At 51.0% G+C, this 16,862-nt stretch overlaps 1 protein-coding gene across 1 annotated transcript; it reads right to left on the minus strand.

Annotated features, from left to right (window-relative positions):
• Positions 1-515: 515 nt before the first annotated feature.
• Positions 516-16,133, minus strand: LOC130402995 (rho family-interacting cell polarization regulator 1-like). The gene is made up of 17 exons (XM_056607090.1): positions 15,944-16,133; positions 15,487-15,646; positions 13,164-13,246; positions 12,289-12,458; positions 8,593-8,671; positions 8,480-8,503; positions 8,320-8,373; positions 7,807-7,956; positions 7,252-7,315; positions 7,089-7,132; positions 6,611-6,736; positions 5,230-5,378; positions 4,914-5,022; positions 2,853-3,481; positions 1,806-1,905; positions 1,349-1,463; positions 516-550 (listed from the first exon to the last, which is right to left on the minus strand). Exons 3-17 carry the CDS (start codon positions 13,221-13,223, stop codon positions 516-518), a joined length of 1,908 nt encoding a protein of 635 aa, XP_056463065.1. The 5' UTR covers positions 13,224-13,246; positions 15,487-15,646; positions 15,944-16,133.
• Positions 16,134-16,862: the final 729 nt, after the last annotated feature.

The raw sequence follows: 16,862 nt of genomic DNA on the forward strand, positions 1-16,862 counted from the left end.
GTCGGCAGTGAGAACTAAACTTAACTAACGTGCAGGTTCGGGTGAAGTTTTTCCCAGAAGGCATCCTGTCTCTGTACTCTAGAGACCAGTCTGTACTCTACAGACCATCCTGCGCTGTACTCTACAGACCATCCTGCTCTTTTCTCTACAGACCAGCCTGTACTCTACAGACCAGCCTGCTCTGTACTCTACAGACCAACCTGCTCTGTACTCTACAGACCAGCCTGTACTCTACAGACCATCCTGCTCTGTCTCTACAGACCAACCTGTACTCTACAGATCACCCTGCTCTGTACTCTACAGACCACCCTGTCTCTGTACTCTCCATATTGCACCCAGAGTGTATCTCAACAGTTCTAGTGGCTTTAGTGGCTTTTGTGAAATCAGAATCCAGCAGAGCTTCTTAGCCAATCTGCCCCCCCTGGGCAGGATTGACCTCTGACCTCTGAACTCTGTAGCATGACCAGGCCGGTCTGAAGGAATAAGGGGGAAATGCCTGGCTCCAGGGCCGTCCCTCAACTGTTTTTCCACAGCGCTGCCGTCTGGTGGACTGAGCCCCGACACACAGGGGCATTGTGTCCGGACTGCCTTAGCCCCTAAAAAGTTCCCCTACGCCCCCCATTAAAACCCCCCTCCCTGGGTTGGGTCGGACCGAGTGGACAGGATGCTGTACCGGAGACGGGGGGGGGGGGGCTTTGGTTCAGTGGTTATTGAAGATCCATCAGTTGGCAGCGGCTCCTCAGGAGAACCTTTGATGTTTGGACTGTAGTGTTCCCTCAGAGGTCCTCAGGAGGTCAACACTGAGGGCCGAACACTGTAGTGGAGACGAGCCCTGAGTGGACGAGCAGTGAGCCGATCCATGCCTGTCCGGCTCGCTGAGAGACGCGCGTGACCATAAATAACGGCGGCCTCAAGACAACAACCACACAAAGACACACTTGTGAATTTTCAAATTAAAAGCGTCAAGCCGTGTTCTGCCTTGGCGCAGAGCAGCAGAAAGATGTGGGGGCGGAGGCAGGACTGCTTTGGAATCAAATGTTTTTCTCTAAATGATAATCAGGATTCATAACAACCCCCACACTCTGCCGGTCGGCGTTCGTTCTGCACATCCTCCTCCTGTTAGGCAGAGTCTGCTTGTCATTGGTATCTCCTGGATACCATGGCTCCAGCAGTGTCACACTGGGATTATATATATATATATATATATTTATATATAAATTGGCAAATCTGGGCGGGGCGGGGGGGGCACGCCGGGGCTGTTATGAGTATGCGGCGGCCGTGGTGCTGGTAGAGGGACAGTCCCGCCTCCCGACAGACTCTTGAGGACAAACAGAAAGGGACCGTGAACCTCCGTGACCCTCCTCACACTGGTCTGAGTCTCCTCTGAGCTCCTTACCCTCCTCCTGGGTCAGCGCCCCCGTCTCCACGTCACAGGCCTCCTGCAGGTCCTCAGCACTCGACCCCTGAGGGAGGGAGAGAGGGAGCTTGTTTACGTTCAACACTCCAAACACACTGGGCTAGCACACAGTGCTAGCACACTGGCTAGCACACTGGCTAGCACACATCGCTTGCACCCAACGCTAGCCCACAGTGATATCACACAGCGCTAGCCCATGGAGCTTGCCCACAGCGCTAGCCCACAGCGCTAGCACACTGGCTAGCACACAGTGCTAGCCCACGGCGCTAGCACACTGGCTAGCACAAAGTGCTGGCACACTGGCTAGCACACAGTGCTATCCCCCCGGCGCTAGCCCACAGTGCTAGCAGGGTTGGGTAGCTTCATTGCGTTCATCTGTTGTCTTTACCTGCGATAAGTAGCAGCAGTCCTCGTCCGAGTTGCGGAAGCCTTCCGGAGCCTCCATGAGGATGTCTAGCTCCGCCCCCTCCCCCTCCTGGTGGTCATCGCTATAGAAACAGGAACACGGCAGGGATGAGTAACCGCCGTGTGCAGCGCAGGATTTACACCACATAGCAACCGTTGCCTCCTGCTCCTTATTTGGCAGCGGTTACGTAACGCGCTGAGCTGGAAACATGTCGAAGAACATCAGGAACATGAAGAACATGAGGCCGAGAAGGGCCCCGTTGGCCCCATGAGGACACGGCCCCCGCAGTACACACATCAGGACAGAACCCAGGACTGACCTGTCACCAGCGTAGATCTGCTCCACAGCCACTTCCTGCTCCTTCACATCCACTTCCTGCTCCTTCACATCCTCGTCCACGGAGCCAGGTTCAACCCCCTTCTCCTCCTCCTCTGATATGTCTTGTTCCTTCTTCTCCTCCTGCTTCTCCTCCCTCTCCTCCTTCTGGTCTTCCTCCCTCTCCTCCTTCTGGTCTTCCTCCTTCTCCTCCTTCTGGTCTTCCTCCCACTCCTCCTCCTGCTTCCCCTGCTTCTCCTCCTCCTCCTCCTCCTCTTCCTCTTCGTCGAGGTCTGAGCAGTTGAGGAAGTCGAAGCTTTCCAGGGCCGTCTCCACCTCCTGGGTGAAGCTGGAGGAGCTGGAGCAGCGGACCTGAGGAGAGAGACAACATCAGAACCGCTCCTTCAGATCAGACTCAGGAACCAGCCGGCACTCAGAGACACACATCCTCACACACACACACACATCCTCACGCTCACACATCCTCACGCTCTCACCACCGACCTCACACTCACAACACGACACACTATCCTCACACACACATCCTCACACCCCTCACATCTTCACATATACACCACACACATGCTCACGCTCGCACCACGCACACAATATGCACACAGCAAACATGCACCCTCACGCTCACATCCTCGCTCTCACACCACACATCCTCACGCGCACATCCTCAAACACACACACCACACACAACCCGCTCACCCTTTGCGTCTCCTCAGTCTTCGCCTCCTCCTTGTGTTCCTCAGAACCCTTCTGCTCCTCCTCCTCCTCAAAGCTCCGGCCCAGCGGGCCCCCCGACCCCCTGGTTCTGTCTTCTCCGGGGCCCGGGGCCGGTGAGTCCTGGCCCCCCCTGGGCCCCCCCCCTGGCTGCAGACGCTCTCCTCTGACGAGTGGCACTCTGCCAGCACGTCGGCCCGCCCCCCCAGCAGGGCGGCGCTGGGGGAGAAGACGCTGGGGAAGGAGGTGCTGCGGGGCTGGGGGGGCTCGTGGGGCGCCACCCCCCCCAGGTGGGGGTCCGACTTGGAGCTCTGCAGGTGGCCGTTGGGCACTGAGAAGCTGCGGGCCCCCAGCATCTGGGTGAAGCCCGCCTCCGGCCCAGCCTCCTCCGGCTCGTCCTCCCCCTGATTGGACGAGAGCGAGGGCGTGGAGGTGCTGGGCTGGCGGGGGGCGAAGGACAGCTGTCGGGGGGGCGTGGCCTGCAGCGCAGGCGACGCCCCCGCCAGCCGGTGGGCGTGGCCCCCCAGCGCCGGGCTGGACGAGTCGTCGGACGACTCGGAGGAGTTGGACCAGAGAGTCCCGTTTTCCGGGTCGCCCTGACGCCGCAGTAGGGACTGGGGGAGAGAGACCAGAGAGGGACAGTCAGACCAGTAGGGGGGAGAGGGACCAGAGAGAGACAGTCAGACCAGTAGGGGGGAGAGAGAAATACACCAGTCAGACCAGTAGGGGGGAGAGAGACCCGAGAGAGACAGTCAGACCAGTAGGGGGGAGAGAGAAATACACCAGTCAGTCCAGTAGGGGGGAGAGAGAAATACACCAGTCAGACCAGTGGGCGGCAGAGAGAGACTACAGGGGACCAGTGAGACCAGTAAAGGAGAGACCACAGAGAGGGTTCAGACCAGTGGGAGCAGGGGGGGCTAGAGGCTAACGAGGCTGAATCACAGATCATTCGATTACATCTCTTCAGAACCAATCAGGATAGTCTCCATGCCAGGGATTGATGGTGATTGGATTAAGCTCCGGAAACGAGAGCTGGCTGAACCGTCGTCCAGTCGCACGGCCGTCCCGACGTCGTCCCGACGCACGGCCTCCCGCTCCTCATGGCTGAAGGAGCCGCTCCACAGAACACGGTGCTAACACCACCTTACTACGTCACCACACCGAGGGCGGAGCAGAGGATCACTGAACACAGTGCTACACACCACCTTACTACGACACCACACCGAGGGCGGAGCAGAGGATCACTGAACACAGTGCTACACACCGATACCGGACCAGAAGACCATGGGGCGCACTTTAGAACAACTATTATTAATGTGATTCTATCTATCTTTACCAAGATTTGGTTAATAACACAAATCATGGTAAAAGTTAACCTTAATTGGACAAATTGACTTTATTTGACTAATTTACTAATTGATAGATAAATTAACTGTCTGAATAGTTCCCCCCCCTCCACCTCCGTCTCTACGACGCTAACTGCTACCCACTAAGGCTACAGGCCAACACACCCGTGATCAGCGGGCCAATCAGGACGTCACGTGGGCACGTTCCTCCGCCCGTCGCAGCGGCGCCGGCCCGTCCGCGGCGTGGTCCGTCACGGCCACTGGCTACGCTCTCCGGGCGGCTGGGAGGCACTGGGAACACTGGGACCACTACTCGACCAGTATCAGACAGCTACAGGGACCACAGCTCTGCTCAAACATACCGCTACCGCCAGTGCTACCGCTACCGCTAGCTCCGTTAGCGTTAGTGCTAGCTAGCCCATTCTCCCGCGTGTGGCGGGCAGACGGCCCCCAGCTGCGGGCCCTCCGCACCACTCTGCCCACACACCCCCGACACCCCCCCCACGCCGCGGGGCAGAGCCGGCCCCCGAGGGGCATCTGAAACACAACAACCGGGAAGCCGGAGTTAAGGCAGACAGGAAGTGATGTGTCGGGGAGCGGGGCTGGAGGACTGAAGAGAGGGAGGAGGAGGGGAGGAAAGGGGCTTGTTGTGAAGGGGTGACATGATGTGCGGGCGGCGGGGAGGAGGGGCTTCACTCACGTAGAACACCTGCTCCCGCATGGAGGGCGTGTCCGGAGGGCTCTGATTGGATAAGAGCCGCTTGGTCACGGTGCTGGCGGAGGACACCTGGTCGTCCTTATCGAAGGGGCTGGGGGCGAGAGAGAGAGAGAGAGAGAGAGAGAGAGAGAGAGAGAGAGAGAGAGAGAGAGAGAGAGAGAGAGAGAGAGAGAGAGAGAGAGAGAGAGAGAGAGAGAGAGAGAGAGAGAGAGAATCAGGGACACTATCAAACCCTACGGTCTAGGACCCCCGTGGACGGACCAGGGGGGACAGGCGGGGGCGGGGGGCGACCTCTCACCTCCAAGTCACCTCTAGGTTGAGCTTGACGGTGCCCAGGTCGTTGATGTCCACGGCCAGGGTCTGAGGCAGCGGGCAGAAGAGGTCCAGCATCTCACAGGAGACGCTGCCCACCACCACGTGGTTGGCCAGGCTCTTCAGCTCCGTCACCTGGAGGAGGAACACACACAGCTGGAGCAGGGGGGACCGCCGTGTGGGTGTGTGTGTGTGTGTGTGTGTGTGTGTGTGTGTGTGTGTGTGTGTGTGTGTGTGTGTGTGTGTGTGTGTGTGTGTGTGTGTGTGTGTGTGTGTGTGTGTGTGTGTGTGTGTGTGTGTGTGTGTGTTAGGGCTGTCACTTTTTATTCGAAGTTCGAATATTCGTTCGAAGGTGGGGTGAAAAGTTCGAATTCGAAGTGTAATTCTCCATTCGAACTATAAAAATGCGCTATAAAGAAGAAAGCGGCGAGTGGCTTTTCCTCAATAAAGCGGCCCTCCTGGATCCCCGCTTCTCCCGGTTAGTCCACCTTTCCCCTGCACAGAAACATCTCGTGACTGAAAGCCTCTCACACGAGCTCATTGAAACGGAGACCGACATTGATCGCACACGACAGGGAGAAAAGTCCGCTGCTGCGCTGGGCGCGATGGGCAGCCTGTTTGGGGACTTATACAGCACGGCTGACAGAAGCAGCTGCAGCGGTAACGGAGAACTGCGAGACTACTTGTAATTTTCTTTCCGTAAGGAATAAAAAGAGCAGCATGCCGTGTTGGAGGTCGGCCTCACAGATTGTTCGTTTATATAGGCTGTGTGTGCCATGGACGACATGCGCTCCGCATATCGCGCTCCGAGCAGTTATTGTTAATGCGTAAAAGACAGCCGCACTTGTGTGTCGGAGCTTCCTCTTGTTGTGTTTACAAATGTGTTATCAAAGATGTGTTTTTATCCTGTGCTGTTATGAATTCAGTAGGTATACGTGATTTCCACAAGAAATAAAAAGAAACACGACAACAGTTGTTGTCGTGTTTCTTTTTTTTTTTTTTTTTTTTAATATTTCTATGGGGGGGGGGGGGGGGTGGGGGGTGTCGAATGTATTCGAATGTATTTGAATTAATTATGGACATTCGAAATTCGTTCGAATTTCATTTTTGGAAAAAGTGACAGCCCTAGTGTGTGTGTGTGTGTGTGTGTGTGTGTGTGTGTGTGTGTGTGTGTGTGTGTGTGTGTGTGTGTGTGTGTGTGTGTGGCCATGAGCGCCAATCCCATCTTAGAAACGTTGTGTGAACACGACTGAATTCTGCGTGAGTTGTATTATTTATCAGCCTTATGACCGCCCACATCCATCATTCAGCTCTCCCTGGTAGAGTGAGGTTCTATCTGCTGAGTGTACTTCACACCGCGCTCTTACTTTGATGGACAGCAGCTCGGTGACCAGGGGCAGGAAGATATAGTCCTCGCTGTCCCACACCTGCCGACTGCTCACCTCCACGCGGCCCCGCATGCGCCAGCGCTGCCTTCCGTAGCGCATCAGCACCTGGAGGGGAACCAGCAACCCTCAGCGGGAGAGTGTGTGACTGTGTGACTGTGTGTGTGTGTGTGTGTGTGTGTGTGTGTGTGTGTGTGTGTGTGTGTGTGTGTGTGTGTGTGTGTGTGTGTGTGTGTGTGTGTGTGTGTGTGTGTGTGTGTGTGTGTGTGTGTGTGTTTGTGTGCCTGCCTCTGTGTTTGTCTCTGCCTCTGCATCTTTTTGTATGTGTGTGCGTCTCCCTGCGTGCATGTGTGGGCGTGTGCGTGCGTGTGTGTGTGTCTGTGTATGTGTTTCTGTGTGTGTGTCTGTGTGTGTGTGTGTGTGTGTCTTTGTGTGTATGTGTGCGTGTGTGTTGCCTCACCTCGTACTGGTCCCCGGCACACAACCGTGCAAACCCAGCGAGACCTGTGAGGCGTCAGCAGGGAATGAGTTAGCGGTTAGCCGCTAGCGTTAGCGGTTAGCCGCTAGCGTTAGCGGCTCAAATCTGGTCCCAGCAGCGGAGGAGGAGACACAGCATGACTCACCTTTCATCTTTATGTGGAACTCCCCCATCTGGCTCTCCAGATCGCTCTCCAGCGAACACATGTGCTACAACAGAAACCAGAAACCAGGGGGGGGGGGGAAGGGGGGAGGGGGGAGGGGGTTGTGGAGGGGAGGATTAGGGAGAAAGGCATCGTTAATATGAATAGAACACCCCCACACCGGCTCCAGACACACTCCTGTGTGTGTATGTGTGTGTGTGTGTGTGTGTGTGTGTGTGTGTGTCTCTCTGCCTTCGTTTGTGTGTGTGTGTGTGTGTGTGTGTGTGTGTGTGTGTGTGTGTGTGTGTGTGTGTGTGTGTGTGTGTGTGTGTGTGTGTGTGTGTGTGTGTGTGTGTGTGTGTGTGTGTGTGTGAGTGTATATGTGTGATTGTGTGTGTTTCTGCCTCTGTGTGTGTTTGTGTGTGTGTGTGTGTGTGTGTGTGTGTGTGTGTGTGTGTGTGTGTGTGTGTGTGTGTGTGTGTGTGTGTGTGTGTGTGTGTGTGTGTGTGTGTGTGTGTGTGTGTGTGCATGTGTCGGTGTGCGTGTGCGTGTCTTCACCTCGGTGCACTCCCTGTAGCCCTTGTTGGCCTCACTCAGGCTCTCCCGGGCCTCCCGGCTGCCGCTGGCCGAGTGGAATGCCGCCACCATCTTGCTCGCTCCGTCCCGAACCCGGCGCTGGATGCAGTAGGCGTCATACAGCTCCTCCACCTGAACACCAACCCGCCCAGCGGGGGAGGGGCCGTCAGAACGCATGGACAGCAGGGGGGAGGGGGAGGACGGGGAGATGCCTTCACCGCCAGGGTGAGACGCAGTCACCTGGTGGTGAAGATGTCTCACCATCTCACGGACATCCTTCACCCTGTGGTGAAGGCATCAGTCCTCAGATCTCCACCCCACAGACCTCCACCCTTGTGGACGTGGAGATACCTTCACCACCAGTTGAAGGCATCTCACCCTCCTCGGAGGGGGAGATGCCTTCAACTGGTGGTGAAGGCCTCTCATCTCATCGTCCACCTCCCGGAGGTTCGAGGAGGTTTGTATCTTCAGGAGGAACCAGAGGATCTCACGCACCTTGCTGAGGTGGAACTCCAGGCGCCGCATGAACCTCTCGATGGCCTTCACTTGCTGTGGAACAAAGAGAAACCCAATAAGGCCAGTATAAACACACTCCCTCCCACTGCTGGTTCCCAGTGGAGTCCACATGCACTCTGAGGATGTAGAGGGGGCCTACCTTATCCTGTTCATAGAGAGACCCCTACGGAGAGACGGAAAGGAAGTTAGTATCACACAACAGTCTGACCAGCAGGATGATACTGGTGTGACTGGTGTGACTGGTTCTCTCACCAGACGGCCGTTCCTTTTGTTCTCTCTGATCTGCTGGCCCAGGCTGTCCAGCTCGAGCTGGTGGACCTGCAGGTAGGACCTGGGGACGACTCAACGTTAGAGGTTGTGTGGAGGGGAGGTGGTAGCCAGGCTACCTGTAGCGGTAAGCTTCATCGAAACTATGCTGTACCATATATAAAGTATAAAAGATATATATATACAACATATATATATGTATTGTGAAAGTATGTTTAGTGCAATATAAGGATGCATCATGGTATGGTTGTAATATCACACATAAAAGCCATTAGATTAGGGTGTGTGTATGTGTGTGTGTATCAGGGATGGAAATTAACTTTTTTGCCCACCAGCCACTGTTGCAGGTAGATTTAAAAATCTACCAGCCACTCATTTTTTTTACCAGCCACTTTTTACGCGCTATATATTTTTTTAATAAATGCGTATATTTTGAACAATATAATAGTAACAATAGATAGGAAAAATGTTTTTCATACACATACACATACATGGTAGGTTCTACCAAGTAACTGAGTTGAAAACGTTACACTCTTACCGATAAACAATACACAGGTATCTGCCATGTTAAGTCATGTTTATTTCAAAGGTGTTACGAAGTTTGGGGATAATTCATCTATGCAAAGTATTTTCAATAAAAAACAAATTGACATATTAACAATAAAACAACATGCATGGCTACACCATCATAAGTCAATTTTTTTTTTTAATTTACATGTGACTAAATACAAATTTGTCCACAGACATGGTAACTAACGTATGATAGTAAGCATTATTGGCCCTCAACACTAATATTCAGAAAAAACACTTTCTTTCTGTTCAATATTCTAGATAGAACTTTATCAATCACCTGTAGGAGAAATGTGTTAATGTTTGTCCCTATAAAACAATAATGGTAAAAAAATAAATACAAAACACGACGGTAACTGAGTAAGTCAAACCGTCCAATCTGAAGGCTCTACTTAACCACTCCCCCTACTCACTTCCACCAATGCAAAGCGAACAGAACTGAGTAGGGGAGGGCGTAGCCTAACTAGTTTGTGAACGACCCAGAGAAACGCAATGCAAATTCAATGTGAACATGTATGAGGCTTTAATAAAATCCCGGACGATTTTGAAATTCCGCAAAACATTGTCTCAAAAAGAGGGCATGTCCGGGCAAAAGAGGACGTATGGTTAGGCCTACCCTATCTACGGGAAAAACATTTGATTCCTACCTGTAACACTGTTAAATAGCGGCCCAAATTGGTGGGCGCTATCCTGGTAATTTCTCTGCGTGAGAAATACGAAGTGTGGCGTGTGAGCGTGTGCATGGGTTGAATTCATGGGACAAGCCCCAGGAAACTCCAACTTCCGGCTTCCATGAAAGAGAACCAAACTAATTCAAACAATAGCGTTCATGCAAATCTAGCATTAAAGGTTAATTTATGGAAGTTCTCTCCAGTCACGCTGAAAGTATATTCGCTAGTAGTAGCGCTTTAATTTGCAGTGTCAGAGAATTCTGAGAAATCTGAAATGCTGACTAAATTCCCAGAATTCTGACACTGCAAATTATTGCGCGCTTCCATAGCGCTCTAGATTCCCCCACCCCTACACAGATTTTTTCCTGTAGAAACCTATGGTGGAAACCGGATTTTGAAAAAAAAAAAGCCATTGAACTCTAAGCACTGAATATTTATGCATTGAAATAACGTATTTGGATTTGAATTGAACTCCTATTCAGCTTTATTTTTCAATGTTAAAAATTCAAAATCAAAGATTCAACGTCAAAAACTTCAACAACAACCAAATACATTTTTGATGAAAATTGCAAATATGTTTTTAATTAATATATTTATGGATTTATATTACATTTATTTAAAACAAGGCACATTTGTGCGTGGATCAAGAAGGTGGCGAAGAAGTAAAAGCTGCGGGATTGTCGGTGCCGTTATAGTTGTAAACGGCACCGACAATGTAAAAACCCAGTCACTGCAGTCATGTGATTGGCTGAAAACGAGGGAGGCATCTGATTGGCTACAGAGAGTTCCTTGTTGAAAAAAATGCTTTTGTGAATCCAGCCACGTCAGGAGAGTCTCAAAAATCTTTTAATAACGTTGAAATTCAAATCCAGACACATTATTTCAATGCATAAATATTCAGTGCTTAGAATTCAATGGCTTTTTATTTTCAAAATCCGGCTTCCACCATAGGTTTCTAAAGGAAAAAATCTATGTGGGGGTGGGGGAATCTAGAGCGGTATGGAATTTGCAGTGTCAGAATTCTGGGAATTTAGTCAGCATTTCAGATTTCTCAGAATTCTCTGACACTGCAAATTAAAGCGCTACTACTAGCGAATATACTAGTAAGAGAACTTCCTTAAATTAACCTTTAATGCTAGATTTGCATGAACGCTATTGTGTGAATTAGTTTGGTTCTCTTTCATGGAAGCCGGAAGTTGGAGATTCCTGGGGCTTGCACATTGAATTCAACCCATGCAACCCAAACCCAACCCAAACCACACACGCTCACACGCCACTTCGTATTTCTCACGCAGAGAAATTACCAGGATAGCGCCCACCAATTTGGGCCGCTATTTAACAGTGTTACAGGTAGGAATCAAATGTGTTTCCCGTACGTAGGGTAGGCCTAACCATACTTCCTCTTTTGCCCGGACATGCCCTCTTTTTGAGACAATGTTTTGCTGAATTTCAAAATCGTCCGGGATTTTATTGAAGCCTCAGATTTACTTCCATACACTTCTCCTTCGTCATGCTTAACTGATCATACCTCTCTCTCGTTGGTTACACAGATCTTACCATGGACACTTCCAGAACCCCTCTCAAATTTCAGCCAGCCAGACAATTCACGTCACAGTTACGTCTGTTAATTTATGAATGGAATTCTGAACGTGTCCCGCCTCTGAAATAGCCTGGCTATACCCATGCTGCCTTGCGCGCGATTTCATTTCGCGCTGCGAGGCAGCCTGGATTCCATGGATCCGATTTTTGCCTGAGATGGGGAACCAATCACAGAACGGGGAGGGACGGCAAGACGATGACGACGTCTATGCGACCCACCCATCGTCTTCTTCCGAATTGCGTGTGTCTCACGCCGAATGCGTGAGACTTGAGAGCTGTTAGTTAACGGTATATTATCCCGGATGTTGACAGTCGCAGTTCAGCAAGAGAGGCGTAGAAGAAGAAGGGGGACGGATGTTGTATGACGAATGTATTGAATATGCAAATTTGATCGGACCTGACTGGAAAGTATTACCCGACACAGTTGCGGGTGAAGTGACACATTTCACCCACCACCATACAAATCCACCCGCAAATGGCGTGTGGCGGGTGTTAATTTCCATCCCTGGTGTGTATGTGTCTGTGTGAGTCTGTTTGAATGTGTGGGTCTGGGTGTGTGTGTGTGTGTGTGTATATTGTGCGTGCGTGTGTGTGTGTGTGTGTGTGTGGGTCTGTTTGTGTGTGTGTATGTGTCCACGCGTTTGTGTGTGTGTGCGTGTGTGTGCGTGCGTCTGTTTGTGTGTCTGTGTGTGTCTGTGTGTGTGCGTGTAAGTCTGCGTGTGTGTGTGTGCGTGTGTGTGCGTGCGTCTGTTTGTGTGTCTGTGTGTGTGCGTGTAAGTCTGCGTGTGTGTGTGTGTGTGTGTGTGTCTGCGTGTGTGTCTATGTGTGTGTGTGGACTCACTGCAGGCCGCGTCGCAGGGCTGCGTAGACCTCATCCAGCCTGTCAGGCTGGGGGGTCTTGGCGGGGGGGTTCTTGGTGGAGCCGGTGAACATCCTGGTCCTCTGGGCCGGCTCTGACCTCTGTCCTGGACCCTGTAGCGCTGGGGGGGGGGAGACACTGGTTACCAGGACCTACAAGAGACGGGGGCACCAGTATTGATCGGGAACCCAGCCGTCAAAAGTGTGACAGCAGGACTCTTGGGGGAGGCAAAAAAAACCAACCACTGAAGCCCAGTTTCCTGTGGTCCCGGTTTAAACCAGCCAAGAAGACTCATCTGAGAGGATGAAGAGGGCCGGTCTGCATAGTGCTGATTAAACCTTTACAGACAACTTGACCATTTACTACTGGTTTACTACAGGCAACATGATTTGCCGAAGCCCCGTTCAGCGAGATCAGAGCTGCTCTGGCATCAGCCCTTAGATTTTAATCTAAAGTTTGATGTGTGAGCCTGCTCCAGTATCGATTGGAGGTCACTTAAGATAAAGCGTTCGGGCTTATTAAAAGACGACTGTCATTTCTTATTAGATGGTCGTCTATATAGAAACCCTGGCACAAGAAATATAGGAACTAAGCCAATCGAAAGTAGGAGTATGTGTGAATGCGAGAGAGATAGAGCGAGAGAGAGACAGAGAGACAGAGAGCGAGAGAGACACAGAGACAGAGTGTCATTGAGCGATAGAGAGAGTGAGAGAGAGAGAGAGAGAGAGAGAGACAGAGAGAGACAGAGAGAGAGAGACAGAGTGACATTGAGCGATAGAGAGAGAGAGAGAGAGAGAGAGAGAGAGAGAGAGAGAGAGAGAGAGAGAGAGAGAGAGAGAGACTTAAAGAGCCCTTACCTGTTGATTTGAGGAGACTACTGATTCATGCTTGGAGGGTCGACTAGTTCTGCAGCACATCAAAGCCCCAACGACGTCAAGTCCTGCCATTTGCATAACAGAAGAGGACAGTTGAGGAAATGCTTTGACATGATAACTCACAGCGCACAAAGAGGAACCAATGATCTGAGTAGTTTCGCCATTAATAAAACACAATTTATAATACCAGGAGGGGAAGGCGTTACGAGTGCTCCTCTGATTTCCTCTGCCTGACCACATTGTGCTGCTCAATGCCGCTGTGTGTGGCTATCGCGCTGACGACCAGCATGCTCACAGGCGATTCCCTTCCTCTTCCTCCCCCAATCTCCCCCTCTCTCTCTCTCCCCCCCTCTCTCTCTCTCATCCACTACACAGCACAGGAAGTCTCATGGCAGACTTTAGACAGGAAACTCTACAGGGAAGTCTGGCCTGGGAGTATAAAAACATCTTGCACAAATCGCCCATCCTATGTCGGCCAGAGAGTCGCATGTGAGCAGAAATCAGTGTTTTATTGGCCCATGTGATCCTCAGCCGAGTGCAGAACGCTTTTAGACTGGTCAGGACTCAGATCCCAGTTCCACAGAGACAGTGACAGCAGAGATTACAGAGTAAAGCGGCCTAAGCCAACGCCAAACCCTTACCACCTCCGCTCTGTACGAGCAGAGCAGGGCCTTACAAACATTAGGCATGGAGATCTCTGCTCTCTGGTGGTCTGCAGCGGCAGTTAACAGAGACTGACTGACTGACTGACTGACTGACTGACTGACTGACTGTCTGTCTGTCTGTCTGTCTGTCTGTCTGTCTGTCTGTCTGTCTGTCTGTCTGTCTGTCTGTCTGTCTGTCTGTCTGTCTGTCTGTCTGTCTGTCTGTGTCTGTCTGTGTCTGTCTGTCTGTGTCTGTCTGTCTGTCTGTCTGTCTGTCTGTCTGTCTGTCTGTGTCTGTCTGTCTGTCTGTCTGTCTGTCTGTCTGTCTGTCTGTCTGTCTGTCTGTCTGTATTAAGTATACAGACTTAAGTATAAGTCTGTATACTTAAGTAATGTTCATCAAACCAGAGGAAACTACCTGGGTCCACGACAGCAGGGACGGCAGAACCAAGACTTGTTGGATCAAATCCCCTCACAACCCTATCGGACATGAAGTCGCTTCCTGTAGCTGTGGTCCATCTCAGCTCGTACCGCCGTAGTACTACTGGATTCTACTACGGTATTCCAGGGGTCCGCTTAAAGCCCTAATCCCGGCCACATGCTGAGAGGATTAGCTGTAGTTTGTCAGGGTCAGAGAATGGCAAGGACCTTTGAAACAAAGTAGTCTGAGTAACGCAAGATGTGTTATCGGCCCTAAACACTCGTAGAGAAAGAGCTCTAGATTCAGACGGGAGTCTAATGAAACGTTCAGGCACACAGAGAGACGAAAATGCTGACTATTGAGGGATACATGAGGACCCCTTGCCTCCACACAGAATCAGTTTGGGGACCGTACTGTCACTGGGCCGTAGCTGTCCAATACAACCAGCTCTGGTGTTCATCCAAAGCCTCCATGGGGATCATTAGTTAGTCATTGGTTATCTGAGGGCAGCTAAAACAACGAGTTATTTGATTTATACCTCACAAGACCCTCAGACCCCCAGCCGTAGAGCGCGTGAGCATCAAGATCCACCGACACACACACAAGACACGCATTCTGCTCTGTACTGCTCTCATATTGATAGCAAGACACACATGAACGTGTGTGTGTGTGTGTGTGTGTGTGTGTGTGTGTGTGTGTGTGTGTGTGTGTGTGTGTGTGTGTGTGTGTGTGTGTGTGTGTGTGTGTGTGTGTGTGTGTGTGTGTGTGTGTTGCAAGGGGATGTCCATAAATGATACATACCAAAAAAATAAAGAAACGCTTAGATGACAAATTGCTGGATTTGCCAACAATCTCTACTGACTGGGACTCTGACAGAAACACCTCCCGACGCCCCTCATCTTAAAGATGGCTCTCAGGCCCGCTGCCGAAACTTTGAATAGTAACAACCCCCAAGCCCTCCATACCCCACCCTGCCCTGCTTCCCTCCATGGTTCCAGACCTCCAGACCTCCCCCCGGCTCAGATCATCACGATGCGGACTCATGAAGCTCTGAACACCGATAAACGAATAACGGCGCTGATTGTGTTGATGAAGATTGTTCAGCGGGACCAACTTAATTTGGGAAAAAACTTAACATCAAAGAAGAGCAGACTCATGTCGAAGCGTCCTGTCCGCGGGTCCCAAAACAGGAAAACCCCTGGATCCCAGATGTGCTCCTTCACACATTCACTCGTCTTACCTAGGATTGAAGATCCCCGGAAACCGAGATTGTCCCATTGCGATGCTGAACGCGTTCAGAACTGGTTCCCATTCCGCTCAGGGCGCTGTCCTTCTTCATCTCGCAGTTCTTCTGTCCGGCGTCAAGCGCTCCCTGCTGCGCAGTCGCGTTCCTGCTGCGCCTTCAAAATAAAAGCTCCTAACGGTGAGGCCGCAAGGGGCTCTGCCTCTGAGGAACAACCATGCTCGGATCGGATATAGCCAGATTCAGCTTTAAAATATTGTGATACTATGATAACTTATGCCCCCAACATAATCGGAAAAAAACCACAACACACTAAGGCAAACAAAACAGCTACAGATGATGCAGGAATAAAAAAAGTTGGTTTTGAAAGAGACATGTTTCTAAAAAATTGTCACACACGCACAATAATAAGCACATCTAAATAACAAACTATTCACGCAACCAGGGTTCTTACTTTGAAGGTCCCCTGACAGAGCGGAAGTACTGGCGGTTCTGAGTGACAGATGAGATGTGGCAGACCGTTCTCCTCTGAGCGGAAAATCTCAGCTCGCGTCAACACGCTGAACCGCGACAGCTAAACACCGAAGAACACTCATGGAGTGACCCTTATAGAGGTTCTTTATCTGTAGCCCAGCTCGGTGAAGGACAGCACCTCCTTTAGATCTCCCCCAACCTCCTCCTCTGGTCCAGTTGGGTCTGGAGGATCTAACGTCCATCCCCTCCGGCCGAGGACTTGTTGCTCCTCTGACGGGTTTCTACTGAAGCTCCACAGATATCTGATAATAGATTTACTGTCCTTCCACTTTATTATACGAGTTGGATATACTCAAATATTTAAAAACGATTTAGAAACGTCTACTCCCATTTATTGTGTTCCACTTCAAACTTTATCTCCATAAATATGTTTTTCTTGGCGGAATGGAAACTTGTAGCCTATTACTAATGAATAATGACTAATTCCGTTTATTACTCGTTAACGTAAATTCAGGTATGAGAGTCTTCTCACCCACAATAAACAGCAGAGGCCCTCATGGCTCCTCATCCGCAGGTGACTGAGTGAAACATGACTGGACAATCTCGTGTCATCTTTAATAAGTTGTAGGCTTCAAGAAAACATGACAACATGAAGCATGACTCGGTACTTTGTTATGTTATTGAAACTTGAAGAGAGAAATTGACACCCCAATATTTCAGGGGTGTGCACTAAATCCCTACCGCTTTAAAGATTTGCATGCCAAGTTTCACGGCATGTAATTAGTATTACATTGAGGACAAACTACACAGTTCTAAAACGACCTGAGGGGGGGGCGGGGGACATCACTACAGGCCACAGGGCTGACTGCAGCGACCACTTCTCCAAAGTACCACCACTC

This window comes from Gadus chalcogrammus, chromosome 14, assembly GCF_026213295.1.
Source record: "Gadus chalcogrammus isolate NIFS_2021 chromosome 14, NIFS_Gcha_1.0, whole genome shotgun sequence".
NCBI classification, from domain to species: domain Eukaryota; kingdom Metazoa; phylum Chordata; class Actinopteri; order Gadiformes; family Gadidae; genus Gadus; species Gadus chalcogrammus.